Genomic DNA, 15,059 nt, shown 5'->3' with positions numbered 1-15,059 from the left:
AAACAAGGACGGAGGGATTAGACTATGGCTTCAGAGTTTTGTGTTTCTCTTTTAAAAAATTCCTGTCATTTTAATTTTCAACTTACAAAACCATACACCACTCTGAACTCCCAATCAAAAAGAGGAAGCCTCAGTAGAAGCAGCACAGGGGTGTTTGGATCGTGTCAGGGATTGCTCTTCCCCTTAGATGTTGCTCATGAGTAACGACAAGCCTTCAGGTAAGCTAAAACTATTTACTGTCCATAATGGAATTACAGAGTCTCTGGAGCACGACTGCTCAGTTAGTTTCAGTTCCTTGGAGTGGCGGGCTTTCGCGCCCCCGCCAACAAAGCCAACGGCTCGGCACTCTAAAATGACGTCTGCGTCGCCTCCCCCCCCCCCCGGTCACTTCTTCCTGTCTGAGACTTTGCCCTACCATACCGGAGCCTGCCATCTCCCCCTCTTCCAGAGACATTTCCTGACGGGGGCTTGAGCTGGGAGATGAATCTGTGGAGATTATGGGTGGCTGTTCTCTATAACCCAGTGACTCCCCTTCCCTGGAGGAATCGCTATCTTTTTCTCCCAGCTCTAGCTTGCTCCTCTGTCTCTCCCTGCTCCTCCCGAGTAGTCCCTCTATCCCTGACAGATCGCCTTGGACAAGATAAAGCAACTAACACCTATAACAAACAAACAACAACAACAATGGTGTTGCTTCCAAGAAATAAAAGCTGGCTTGAGTGGAGCAATTTTAGAGCAATAAAGCAGCTATGACTGATCAAGGTGCCTTTCCAGTCGATGGCAGCTAACCACGTATGTATCAGGCAAGATACTGCCTTAAATCAGAATCAAGAAATGAATAGCTCACTTCTTGTGCACTATTAAGTGTGGCATTCTACTTCCTGGGACTCACATCACATGCAGAGCAACTCTCTTGGGCACCTTCCCCCTTTTCTGAGAATTTATCTTAGAATCATAGAGTTGGAGGAGACCCCAAGGGCCATCCAGTCCAACCCCCTGCCAAGCAGGAAACACCATCAAAGCATTCCTGACAGATGGCTGTCAAGCCTCTGCTTAAAGACCTCCAAAGAAGGAGACTCCACCACACTCCTTGGCAGCAAATTCCACTGTCCAACAGCTCTTACTGTCAAGAAGTTCTTCCTAATGTTTAGGTGGAATCTTCTTTCTTGTAGTTTGAATCCATTGCTCCGTGCCCGCTTCTCTGGAGCAGCAGAAAACAACCTTTCTCCCTCCTCTATATTCTTAAGATTTAGTGTCAGGAAATAACGTAGTGCTGGACACAGCAGAGTGAACGCAGGTTTTCTGGAAGCTTCTGGCTGTAGAGCATTGACTGGACAGCACAACGCAGGAACTCAGCAACTCACATGGATAACTATATACAGCATTTATTGAAGCAACTAGTATCCATAAGTTACTATGTACAGACTTTGGAAATAAAAGAAACAACAGTAAAACCTTTCCTCTCTGTCTCTCTCTCTCTCAACCTTCAGTAACCAAACTACAAAACACCACACCACACAAGCTCTCTCACAGAGCTCATTCTTTAGGAACTCCTTGACCCTTTGCTAAGGGTCTGGAGAGAGAGCAGATCTTGGCTTTCAGCCAACTGTTAATTGCCATAGGTGATTAGCTGACTTTCTGCACGTAGGCACTTTGAAATCTCTAACATATATGACATCCTTTGATATATATCAACATGGCTATCATATCACCCCTTAACCTTCTCTTCTCCAGGCTAAACATACCCAGCTCCCTTCTTATTTGCACTTCTTCCTTACTTGTCCCAAGGCACAATCTGCTCCATCAAGGAGATGGCTCTGTTTGCATGTCCCCCCCCCCAAGCATATAGAGAACAGGTGGAGTTTTGACAGCATCAGCAGCATGTGTTAAAAAATGTTGCACACCTAACACGACAGAGTCTCAAGGCAACTTAAAACAGTATTAAAAACACACACAAGTACTCTGAAAGTCTGTTACTCAGAGAGTCATCCTGCGCAAGTCAAAGCAGCAGTACTTACTGGTTCCAAACCCTGTTTTATTCTGTCCATATGAAAAGCCCGTGTTAGTGGTGGTGGAGCCGAAGAGTCCTGTGGCTGCGCTGGAGGTAGCAGTGGATGAGCCAAACAAACCTGCCGTGGCTCCAGCTCCCACAGGGTTGGTGGGACCTTTCCTGTTCGCTTGATAGTCTTCCAAACGAAGCTCCTAAACAAGGAATATTTCTTGAGTACAGACCTCTCACATGGGACACCACTTGTTCCCCACACCTGCTGCTACAACCACACCTTCTCAGGCAAAAGCGATACAGTGAAACACTGGAGTTGATAGTCCCTGGGCACAGGGCAGCGTTCTCAAAGAGGGCAAAATGCAACTTTGCCAAGCCAGGCATCAGAAACGCCTGCCTGACAGGTTTCTCCTGACAATTGTGATGTGGCCGTTCAGCATGTGGCCCACCATCTGCATAAATGCCTTGCCTCCGTTCTTTCTACTTGAAATGCAAAGAGCTCACCCCCATCCACCGCTACAGAGGGAGGAGAGCAGCACTCCCAATGCTCGAGCCACGAGACGGGATGGAAGCAAACAGGGACAGCATGCAGAGACACAGATATATGACCGACTGACCTCCAGCGACTTGCTTTCATATTCTTTCATAGCAGTAATGCACTGGTGTTTGGTGCTGATGTTTGTGCTGACTCCAGACTTAACCATAGTGTCAGTACCCGTAGGCGGCTGTAAGAGAAATGTGAACACTTGTCAAGGTTACTTTAGATTTGATTCCTGTAAGCAGTCATGGCACAGAGGGAGCAGCAGGATTCCGGTGAGCCTCCAGGCAGCCGCTCATGTGAGCCAACAAGAACATTAAGACAAGCCAGCATGCTACAGCATGTAACACCCATCCCGGCACAACTGAGCCAGCTACCAATTAGTTTCAAAGTGCTGGGGTTGACCCATAAAGCCTTACATAGCTCAGGACCTCAATGCCTTATGGACCGCCTCTCCCCACATAAACCAACCCAGACCCAGCCCTCGTCTTCTGAGGCCCTTCTCTATGCTCCCCCTCTCAGAGAGGTTTGGAGGGTGGCAACAAGAGAACAGGCCCTTTCTGGGGTGGCTCTGATTGTGGAATGCTCTCCCCAGAGAGTGCCTCATTTGGTGCCATCAGTACATGTCTTAAGTGGTGCCCGCCCTGTGGAATGCCCTCCCGTCAGGGGTCAGAGAGATAAACAACTACCTGTCATTTAGAAAATACCTGAAGGCAGCCCAGTTTGGGGAAGTTTTTAGTATTTGTTGGAAGCCGCCCAGAGTGGCCTGGGAGACCCGGCCAGATGAGCGGGGTACAAATAATAAATTATTATTAACGTTATTATTAAGGCGCCAGGTAAAAACATTCCTCTTTACTTAGGTCTATGGCTATTAAATAATATATGTCCTATAAAAGTGTGGGGAAGAGGACTGTTACTGTGATGACTATTTTATTATTAGGCTGTTTGTCAGTATGCTTTTATTACTGTATTATGTTTTTATCGCTGATGTTCTGTAATCCGCTTTTAATGTTGTACATCACCCTGGGATCTTTTGATAAAGGGCAATATATAAATTGAAATATTCATTATTATTATTAATAAAGCGGTTCAAATTCTCAGTCAGCTGTGAGGCACCCTGGGTCGCCAGTTTCTCACCAGGTCAGAACAGGACTCAGGCTTCTAGGGAGAAGGACAGGACGTAGAAGATGATAAACAGAAGGGGCTTTGCTTGCCTTGGTACGCAAGGGATGCCCACGCTTTCCTGCCATCCTGGTACAAAGCCACACACTGCCCTGGCCTATGGTCTGCCTCTGCCTCTGCCTCTGCTCGAGGCTGACCTGGTTGTGAGGGCCCTTCGCTACCTGGAAGGCAGCCCTCATTGTTTTGGGCTGTGCCTGCTGTTGCTGCTGCTACTCTTTCTGCTGTAGCGCAAGCAGGAGAGAGCCCCATCCCCACTGGTGCACGTGGCTGAGGAAGGGCTCAAGAGAGCGCTCGCTGCTACGAAATCCCGGCATCTTCTGCTCCAACAACTGCTACAGAACCCTCACGATCAACTATTCCACCTTCCGCTTAAAGGAGCCCCTGCACACAGGTTTTCCAACTCAAAACAGCGCCTTGTACTTCGGTTCTGCACTTGGAACACCCTGGTGGAAACGCCAGAGATTGGAAGCGGGGACCTTCTGCAGGCACGGCATGTGCTTTGGCCACTGAGCCACGGCCTTCCCACAGAAGTTGAACCACCACAGGCTGGTTATAGCCATGTTATTTAAATAGAGAGATAAATGATCAAAACTGAAACAGTAGAAGACAAGAGTACCTGCGCTCTTATTCTGGGCTTCATTTGCCAGGTGAGGCTTCTCCAGAAGATGAGATGGCCCATGGGCAGTAATTTAATTTCTCTTTGGAGAACTGTTTTATCAGTTTTTTTTTTATTTCCGGAGGTTTTTTCTTTGCTGCTAGAAAATGGTTTCCCAACTCTGAGCACAAAAAGAGGCTTCTGAGAGAATATTCTCTCCATTCAAGAGTGGGAGGCGGGGATCACAAGTATCGGCACCTGTGATACCTTGCTGTGCTGTTGCTGCTGGAGGCCAGTGTGGGCCTTGCTAATTAGAAACTGGCCACACCTGTGAGAACATGGGTTGCTCGTAATACGGTAGAGTCTTCTCATTGGCTATTCAGAGTCACTGGTTACTAGGCAAAGTTGGGGTAAAACCTTGTGCTAGTCCTCACCATGTTGCCTGACACCTGGCAACACCTGTATGCTACTTGCTGGAGGTCAATTTGCTGATCTGGTTTATAAAGCAAGTTAGTTTGTTTTGTCCGTATAGTTAAAGCTATGGTTTTCCCAGTAGTAATGTACGGAAGTGAGAGCTGGACCATAAAGAAGGCTGATCGCCGAAGAATTGATGCTTTTGAATTATGGTGCTGGAGGAGACTCTTGAGAGTCCCATGGACTGCAAGAAGATCAAACCTATCCATTCTCAAAGAAATCAGCCCTGAATGCTCACTAGAAGGACAGATCCTGAAGTTGAGGCTCCAGTACTTTGGCCACCTCATGAGAAGAGAAGACTCCCTGGAAAAGACCCTGATGTTGGGAAAGATGGGAGGGCACAAGGAGAAGGGGACGACAGAGGATGAGATGGTTGGACAGTGTTCTCGAAGCGACTAACATGAGTTTGGCCAAACTGCGAGAGGCAGTGAAGGATAGGCGTGTCTGGCGTGCTCTGGTCCATGGGGTCACGAAGAGTCGGACACGACTGAACGACTGAACAACAACAACAACAACAAGTTTGTTTTGTATCTCCTCTTACCATTCCCAACTGCAGTTCTTTAACACTGCTTTTACTTATAATCTCACTGGGATACAGCTCCATTATTTATGCTGCTATTTTATTTTATTTTATTTTTTAAAAAACAACTCTTCCTAGTTCTTGTGTTTCTTTGGATGGGACTTGTTGGTACTGAATGTAGTTATCTTAAGTCTCTTGGTTAAACTGCTACTGCATAAACTTTAGTGGGCTTGAAGCTTTCAGGGTCAGCATCTGGTTCCCAAAACCTCAAGTGGCATTTGGGAAGCTCTGGGATTTCAGGCTGATGGATTTACGGGAGCAGTGGCAGCGTACTTGCCTTGCAGGGTTGATATTCAACTCTGGTCATTTAGCTACCGCTCTCCAACAAGAGGGCTGGCCACCAAGGTTCCCACTGGCAGCTATTGCAAATGTTATTTTGTAATATTCAGCAGTTTATAACTATTCCAAATAAATAGATAAATAAAATACACAATAAATACACCAAATGCACCTTTCATTGGAATAGGGAGTCCGAAGCGTAGCGAACAGAAAGGCTGAACGTAAAGCAGCCTTTTCTGGACCGCAATTCCCATCAGCCCTGGCAAACAGGGCAAAATGTCAGGGGTGCTAGTAGTTGTAGTCCAAAACAAACATCTGGCAGGCATCATACTGGAAAAAGCTAGGTAATGGATGGAACTAATTTTAGACAGGAAGCAACTGGGACTTACATTGAATTTAATGGTGGTGCCAGTTGGAACGGTAAAGCTGGTTGATCCAAAGAGGGAACCGGACGTCCCCCCAAATGGATTGGCGGTTGTGTTAGTGGTTCCAAATAACCCCCCGCTGCTAGTACTTGTCCCAAAGTCTGTAGAAAAAGAAAAGCGAAGTCAATGCCCAAATACGAGGGGAGACATGCACAAAACAAATGATAGCCTTACTTTTCACACTATGCAAGGCAAGTGTTTAAGGCAAGGCAGCTTTTAATGTTTGATGGATTACTGTATTTTAATATTTTGTTGGAAGCTGCCCAGAGTGGCTGGGGTATAAATAATACAATACATTATTATTATTATTATTACAATGGTACCCCGCAAGACGAATGCCTCGCACAACGAAAAACTCGCAAAACGAAAGGGTTTTGCGAGTTTTTAGTTGACTCGCGAGACGAATTCGTCTATGGCTGTTTTTTGCAAGATGAATTCATCTGGCGAGGTACCACTGTAAGCCGGCACCGGACCGCACCGCGTTTTAAAGCTGCAGCGAGCGAACAGCAGCGCTGCTGTTTGCTCGCTGCAGCCTTAAAATGTGGCGCCGCGTGGCTCCGGTGCCGGTCGGAAGGGGCCCCCGGACTTTTCCCCCATAGGAACGCATTAATTAAATTTTAATGCGTTCCTATGGGAAACGGTGCCTCGCAAGACGAAATTTCCGCAAGACGAAGAGTCTTGTGGAACGAATTAATTTCGTCTTGCGAGGCACCACTGTATTACCACCACCTGCCCTTCACCCTGAGGAACCAGGGAGAGTTACAACAATTAAAAATACAGCAATAAAAGTGATTTAAAGAACTTAGAATCATGTGGTTGTGCTGCGTAAAGAATTCCTGCAAAATGGTGTAGAAATAGCAATAGATTATACTCACTGCCAAACCCCACAGGTTTGCTCTGTGCAAAGGCATTGTTCTGGGATGAAAAGAGGCCTCCGCCAGTGCTTGCTGTCCCAAACAACCCACTGGAAGTGCCAGTCGATGTTCCGAATCCGAAGCCAGTGCTGGTAGAAGAAGTGGCTGGCTGGCTGAAGGTGCTGGAACCAAACAACCCTCCTGGAAGCAGAAATATCCAATCAAATCAGACACAAGAAAGGGTGGGATTATTTGATGATGAAACCCACACAAACGTTTGCACAAATCCATATATATATATATATATATATATATATATATGTGTGTGTGTGTGTGTGTGTGTATACAGGTATATTTTCAGTTATACAATCATATCACTTTACACCCTTGCACAATATTTTTTTGTAATTCCCACCCGGCATTCTATGACAGTTCTTGTACATCTTAATTAGCCACATATACAATAATACCTTCACCTTGTTTTCAGCCTTCCCATACCCTCTATATTATCAACTGCTGGTCAGAAGGTATCCACTACCTGGAATTTGTATTTATGATCGAATTTTGTAAATATTCCCCTAGATGCTCTCGCTCACTCCTCACCTATTTATCCTCTACATTTCTTATTTTGGGTGTCATAATTGCAAGCTCAGCAGATTCAATTAGTTTATTTAGCCATTGTTCTTTCCCTGGGGTCTCTCTTTGTTTCCAATATCTCACCTATACTATCTTTGCTGTTGTTGTTGCATATATATATATAAGAAAAAAGCTATGGGCTTTTTTTTTGGTAACTCATTTCCAATTAGCTCGTTGTACACCATTTCCCCAAAACTCCTTTGCCCGATACATTTCCACTATAAGTGAATAAACGTGCCCTCAATTTCTAGACGTTTCCAACAGAGTTTTGAATCATTCTCATATATGTGTGTGTGTGTATGCATATGTATGTATATGTATGTATGTATGTATGTGTGTATATATTTATATACACACATATACATATATATGTATATGCATACACACACACACACACACATATATATATATATAGAGAGAGAGAGAGAGGCCAGCTTGACTGGTGATATACGCATAAAACCTAATGGGATGAAGATCCATGTGTGCATTTCGATACAACAGGAAAAAAGCAAATAAAACCAGTTTATAAAATTAGGAAGATAAAGTGCCTAGGTAAACAGATTTTGTTTGTTTGTAAACAAAAAACAGGAACATGGGTGCCAGGTGACCCTCTTCAGTGAGGGCACTCCACAAATGGAGCACTAGCACTTAAAATGATTCTTTCTTTGTTGTGGAACAGTGTCCCTCTGATAAAGGAGGAAACTGGCCAAGAACTTCAGCAGATTTTTTTAAATGGGCAGACTGATAAGGGAAGAGGATCACAGGAAGGGTGTGACTAATCTGGCCCCACCTATGAGTCAGAGGAGGAGAAGCAGCTTCAGGGATTTTGCTGTCCCCTCTGCTCCAGCTGCCACTTGCCCTGGGACTGCAAAAACAAGGAGAAAGGTGTGCTCTGGCCCACCACACACTCAGAAGCAAAGGTCATCAATGATCTTCCAAGCGAGAATCTCACTAAGGGAGGCTCATTCTAGCCCAAGCTGGATATAAATGCTTAGTTCCTCGAGGCCAGAACAACCTCCTTCCTCTGCCTTTTCCCTCTGTTTCCCCTTCATCAGTCTTTTTTAAGTTTGTAAACTTGATGACAGTCTGTGTCTCTCTTTTTATTGATGCAAGATAGTTTGAGAGGCATCACTTGTCAGAAAAGTAAGATAGAATTGCTCCTACGGGTACTTGGGCCCTAAGAAGCTTGGGATTTAGGTAACAGCCAGCAGCTTAAATTGAGCAAAGTAAAGAGACAAACAGTGAAGGGGTTCAAGTTAAGGAATGAGAAGCAGTGTTAATACCTGTACCTGGCTTGGTCTGCGCAGTCCCGAACAGTCCTCCTGCATTATTATTTGTTCCGAAAGCAGATGTCCCAAAAGCTCCTCCACTTGTAGTGCCAAAGCCAGCATCTGCAAAGCAGTTAAGAGTTGGGAGATGAGACTATATATGGTCTGAGTACAGAAGGGGCTGAAGCCACATAGCAATGAGCTGGTTGTACAGCTGCAGTGAAGTCATTTCAAATACAAGTCTAGCACTTCCTGAATAGAATATGGTTCTATTAGGAATGCAAGATTCTTCTGTATGAGAGCATGTGGCAACTCAGCCAAATATCTGATAGGCAAAATACTGGCATTTAAAGCCAAATTCAAAGGAGGTTACACTTAAATCTGAATTAGCCTTTTAACGAAAACATTAAAAACCCAAACTGGCAGCCTAGAACCGGGGTGGCTACCCCGTGGCCCTCCTGATGTTGCCATACTACAACTCCCATCAGGAACATCAGAAGAACTTTTCAACACTGGAACGGTCTTCCCCTGGAAGGTGGCTGACTCTCCTTCCTTAGATGTTTTTAAGTAGGGATTGGATGGCCATCACTCTTCAGCTGCAATTCCTGCATTGCAGGGGGTTGGAATAGATGGCCCTCGGAGTGCCTTCCAGCTCTGCAATTCTATGAATCTATGGTCATCTATTGCTCACTCTGGCTGGGACTGATGGGAGTTCAACAACGGCTGAACAGGCTCCCTCACCAGCTTAGAAGTGAACGAAATGCTTTGCATCCTGGTGGTCTGAAGTCTATTGCTGCCGTGTCCAGTCAAACGAGATCACAGAGCAGGTAACGTGCAAAACATGTGCCAGGATGGGCACAACAGACTGATCTGGTAACACGGCAGCACCCTGCGGCCCTATTCATAGGCTTCTCCACCATTATCGCCCATGTCACTTACTCTGCCCAAAAGTTGAAGTCGTCCCAAAGCCACCTGTGTTGCCTCCAAAAGGCGTTCCAAATGATTTGTTAAACATTTTGAAGTTGTTTCAGGTTCTCAAGACCTAAAGGGAGAAAATAAAAATAAAAACTTAGATGAAATCAACATTTGGCCTTATTGAGAAATGCCTCATAAATACAGATATTAGAAATTGGGGGGGGGGGGTATATATTGCTATCCATCTTATTACCATTAATTACTGCACACTGCCATTTTCAACATGAAAATTTCTACCCCGCTTTGGCAAACCTAATGCTCCTGGATAGCTCTTTAAAAGGACATGGTACCAAAGGCCACCTCCAGGATCTCCTGCAAAGGTGTATCCCATCCAAAGGCACGGACTGCACTGAGGTGATGAAATTCATGTCTGGCCTGTACTACCTAAGACATCAGGTTTGCATGTATGGCTCTCACCGGGCATTTCTACACCAACAAACAAAAGTCCACTGTCTATAGAAAAATAGACCTCCATTATCTTCCTAGCATGCTTTAGGGAGCTAACATCCATTAGGAATAAGGTCTATTCTGTAGCTGTTCAGTTGTGGAACATTAACTTCTGGGAAGTCTGTATGTGTTCTGCCCAGATCATCTGTTGTAGGGAGGTGTAAGCACTTTAGATTCCATGAGCAATTAGCAGAGATTCTCCACATTTCATTTAACTACATTAGTTGGCTATATTTTTCCTCTAACAGAAAGCCAGCCTAAAAATATTGTAAAATAAAGAAGTGGCTGGACATTTTCATTCTTACATCTTGTATGAAGTCGTAAGCATCATTCCACTACTTATTCAAACTCTCACCTTTATCTTATTCCAGGCTACTTTGCGTGGACAATGTTCATTCGCTCAGGATTCCCATTACCCTATGATAAAGATAGACCCAAGTTAGTACTTGATTAAAAACGAAAACAAAACTAAGGGTTTGAGTTTAATGTGAGTGTTGGAGTTGTGGGAGGGTTACTGCTTTGTTTTGTTCTTGTTTTTATTATGTAATTTCCGTTTTTATGTTATGAACTGCCCTGAGATCTACGTAAGAAGGGAGGTATACAAACTGAATAAATAAATAAAATAAAATCATATCTCCACATGCTTTGGACAAGGGGTTTTGCCAAAGCAGACAAACATGGCTCCCTCAAACATCACTGCAATCAAAGCTCAGCTAAAAGTCACCAGTTTTTAACTTGGGTAGGCATTGCTACCAGTGTTCAAAACTCCCATTGTTCTAAGCACGTTTTGCAACAGGGAATTACATTAGCACAAGTACTGAGCTCTGGGCACAGTACTGCGCCTAAGATTTCAGATAAAAACTGCAGAGTGGAAGGAAAAGAGGACCTTTTCCTGCCTCCTCACTTCCAGCTACTCTCTGAAGGCTGGAGAAGAGACTCTCTTAAGTATATTAGGGGGGTGGGCAGGGGAAGGACTAGACCATGTGAAAAATGAACATATCGTATTTTCCGGTGTGTAAGACGACTGGGCGTATAAGACGACCCCCAACTTTTCCAGTTAAAATATAGAGTTTGATATATACTCGACCGCAGATTCTCCACCCGGCGTATAAGATGACCCCCGACTTTTGAGAAGATTTTCTTGGATTAAAAAGTAGTCTTATACGCCAGAATATACAGTAATATTTTAGCTGCAGTTCATTCATTTTCAGCTTTGTATTCTTGTTATAAAAAAGCGCGCCTAGACATTTCATTGTTGCGCCCATAACCTAGGTTTAAGGTGCCATTTAGCTCCTAGCTTTCATATCTCAGTTTCTACCACTCATCCGTAGAGCATACGGATACTGGCATCAATTCTTTGCATTTTTCAGTAGTGGCCCTGGGCTGAAATGATCACACGGAGAGGATTTAAACTACACAGCTGCATGCTATCCTGGTGGTTTCAAGGAACTTCCAAGGACCAGGCATTAGCACCTGCACTCATTACAACCTCCTTGTCAGTCCTTCCCGAAGATACTGATATGCAGCTTTCATTTATTTTCTAGCTGCCCAACTGGCAAAGACAAAAATATTACTCCAGTACCATATATTTCAACAGCTTACAATATCCTAACACTGGACAACTTTGTCACTGCTGTTCTTTATACTTCCAATTTCATAAACCTATCAAAGCAATACGTTATGCAGTGAAGTAGGCCCATATTAATTTGGTTCAATCCCACCTTTCCAAAAAGAAGCTAAGGGCAGCGTGCATTTCTCTTCCACATCATGTTTGCCTCGCAACCACCCTGTAAGTTAAGTTGGCAGAGTGGGGATTCGAATCTGAGCTTCAGCGTCTAAAAATAGCTGTGTGAATTTTAGCTCTGCTACCAATGTTTCCATTTTAAAAGTTTCACTGATTCAATAAAATGCAAAGATATGCAACAATAGTTGCCATTTAAAAATATGCATATGCTTGCAAGATAGTGTTTAATTTATGAAAACACTCAGGCAAAACATTCAAGGCAGCATGACAAACACTTACGATTATCAACTTTTTCATCCACCAATAACATTGTAGGGCCATTAAATAATATAACTTTAAAATGACCTTCCTTTGGGGTAAAAAAGCTACTGTATGGTTCCCCAATTGCCTCTTAACATTTTCACTTAAAACAGTTCTCGAACTAATCCTGGTGCCTATCTTTTTGTACTTCAAATAGGTACACACAGGGCAGAACCTTGTTTCCGATGCAAGAAGAAAATAAGAAAAGGATAGTTCTTGCCCTGGTGGAACAGGGCAAAGGCCCACCTAGGCTACGGGCCAAATGGGGACTCCAAAGCAGAACCAGAGAGCAACAGTAGGGATTGCCAACAACTGCTTCTGAGAGCGGAGATGGAGTGCTGCCATGACACAGACATGATCTCAGGTCCTGCTTTGGGGTTCCCATTCATATGCTTAAGTGCCATCCTCCACTCTCACTTGCACGTTATCCCAGCAGTTGTTTTCTGGCTGGCAGCAGTTCTTCAAAACCTCTTAGGATTTCCCAGCTCAGCTACCTAAAAAGCCTACAAATCAGAGATTCTGGAGAATAAACCTGGGACCCTCTGCTACTGAGTTATAGGCCCGCACCAAATAGGCGGAAAACACAAATATAAACACACAGAGATTTGGACTCACTCATCCTGAAGTTTAGACCTATGCTTCCTCATACACTGCATAGTTAAACTATGACACTTGCTCCCACAACCACCAACTTGGATGGTTTTAAAAGAGGATTAGCCAAGTTCATGGAAGATGACACACAACCAATGGTTACTAAGCATCATGGCTAAGCTCTGCCTCTACTGTTGGAAACAATAATTTGTTACGTAATGCTATTACCAGCAATGTATCCGAATACCAGTTGCTGGAAAATGCAGCAAGGAGCAGCACTCTTGTGCTTGTGGGCTTCTTTCCCTTTGGGCCATTTGTTTGGCCACTGCAATAACAGGATGTTGGACTAGATGGACCCCTTTGGCCTAGTCCAGCAGACTTGTTTTACAGTCTTTGCCTACTCTGTGCCACATCAAAGGCTCTCATTGCTGCCCCCAGATTTTGAAACTCCTTCCCTAGAGAAACCAGATGGGCTCCTCCTTGTTGTCCTTCTGTTGGCAGGTGACAAGTTCCTTGTGCCAACAAGTGGTAGGGAACTGGCTGCTTTTAAGGGAAGGGCTGGTGCTGGGACAATCTGTTTATTTTTATAGTTTGTTGTTGCTGGCGTCAGTCAGTCTCAATAAATAATGGAGTGCACCTCCAGGGTGAAGTCAAACCACTGCATTAGCAGCACCAAAGTGACCTCCCTGGGTTGCAAGCCTGGGCAGTGTGTCTGGAGGTTCTGGACTGCCCAGAAGAGAAAGGAAATCAGAGCAACCTATCTGGCACCGGCTTCCTTGCAGGAGCTGCCAGAAGGAGGTGAACAAGGCGGCATTCTGGATTTGTGTAGGACTGACTCCTTAGCCTTTTTCTTACAAAGATAATTCCATAAAGCAGCAGAGCTTTAGGATTACAGTTTTCCTTCTCCTAAATGGCCTACTAATATTGATGCTGAATCCTTTTTCAATTATTGGGGTTTCTTTCTACCCTCGGTTTTTAACTGTTTCTGTTCTGGCTGTAAGCCACTCCTTGAGCCCCTGACAGGGATAAATACAATGCTAACAATAACAACACAAAATAGAAAATTCTTTCCAGTAGCACCTTAGAGACCAACTGAGTTTGTTCTTGGTATGAGCTTTCGTGTGCATGCACACTTCTTCAGATACACTGAAGTATCTGAAGAAGTGTGCATGCACACGAAAGCTCATACCAAGAACAAACTCAGTTGGTCTCTAAGGTGCTACTGGAAAGAATTTCCTATTTTGTTTCGACTATGGCAGACCAACACGGCTACCCACCTGTAACAATAACAACACACTAGCGGATGCCTGCAAGCGACCCACAAGCCCCGCAACCACTGAAGGGGCTTGTTCTACGTCACTCTCGTGCGCTCGGCGCTGCACAAAGACCCCGCTCGCCCCCCGGGGCCCCTCCCACCTCCCGAGCGCCACTCACCCTTTCCCAGAATCCTCCGGGGCCCCGGCGGGGCTTCACCCGAGCCTGGCTTGGGCCTGGAGACGAGGGCGAGCCGCGCGCTCCTCAGCCCCGCCTCACCGCGGGAAGGCGACCCGGGCCTCGCCGCTCGCTCGCTCGGGTGGGCGCCTCGGCCGTACACGCCAGGAACGGAGGAGGCCGCGGCGGCAGCTCCACAAACACCCGCCTTGGCCGCTATCGCCTCACGCGAGAGGTTGAGAAGCGCCGAGGGAAGTTGAGGGGGGGGAAATAAGTGCGTCACACACGCACGTCCGTCGCACGCACGCACGCTGACGTCTGGCGCGCGCCGTCAAGGCGATCGGCTCCTCTCATTGGCTCGCTGATCCTTCCTCGGAAGGCGCCGTTGCGTCGCACCGCCGTGCGCCGAGGCCGTCAACTCCGCGCTGGGCTCCTATTGGTCGAGCGGTGGCTCCGAAAGCGTAGCTGCAATATGAGCCAGCGCAGTCCGGTCCTGACCGCCTGTTTTCCTCCCCAGCGCCACCCCGCTCACCCTTCGCGCCGCTCGCATTCTCTGACGTCAGCCGCAAGAGGCCGAAAAGCAGTCACGTTGCGATTGGCTGGGAGGGGCCGGCTGGGGCTTGTTGCTGGGTGGCAGCAGCGAACATCCGGGCCATGAGGAAGTGCGTTAGCGGTTTTGAAACGGGGAGGAGCCAATCAGGATCGCCCTCGGGTTTCCATAGCAACCCCTTGAGAGGGAGA

General features: G+C 45.8%; 1 protein-coding gene and 1 pseudogene across 5 annotated transcripts in view; both read right to left on the bottom strand.

The window, feature by feature from the left end:
• Positions 1 to 14,597, bottom strand: part of NUP98 (nucleoporin 98 and 96 precursor) — a 46,099-nt gene extending 31,502 nt beyond the window's left edge. For 2 of the 5 annotated variants that reach the window (XM_033145651.1, XM_033145653.1), the window contains exons 1-8: positions 14,322 to 14,597; positions 10,608 to 10,669; positions 9,770 to 9,872; positions 8,846 to 8,953; positions 6,948 to 7,127; positions 6,037 to 6,173; positions 2,617 to 2,724; positions 2,016 to 2,199 (exon numbers count right to left, since the gene is read on the bottom strand). In XM_033145651.1, the coding sequence (XP_033001542.1) occupies positions 2,016 to 2,199; positions 2,617 to 2,724; positions 6,037 to 6,173; positions 6,948 to 7,127; positions 8,846 to 8,953; positions 9,770 to 9,845 (793 nt within the window). In that variant the 5' untranslated portion in view covers positions 9,846 to 9,872; positions 10,608 to 10,669; positions 14,322 to 14,597. The remainder of the gene's footprint in view (positions 1 to 2,015; positions 2,200 to 2,616; positions 2,725 to 6,036; positions 6,174 to 6,947; positions 7,128 to 8,845; positions 8,954 to 9,769; positions 9,873 to 10,607; positions 10,670 to 14,321) is intronic. The other 3 variants (XM_033145650.1, XM_033145652.1, XM_033145649.1) reach the window with 2 other exon arrangements.
• The window catches only part of LOC117044872, a 934,741-nt pseudogene that overhangs the window by 118,961 nt on the left and 800,721 nt on the right, over positions 1 to 15,059 (bottom strand).

The sequence above is a fragment of the Lacerta agilis genome, chromosome 4 (genome assembly GCF_009819535.1).
Source record: "Lacerta agilis isolate rLacAgi1 chromosome 4, rLacAgi1.pri, whole genome shotgun sequence".
In the NCBI taxonomy this organism is placed as follows: Eukaryota; Metazoa; Chordata; class Lepidosauria; order Squamata; family Lacertidae; genus Lacerta; species Lacerta agilis.
The sequence above is the reverse complement of the archived record's forward strand: the minus strand, read 5'-3'. Positions and strand labels throughout refer to the sequence as shown.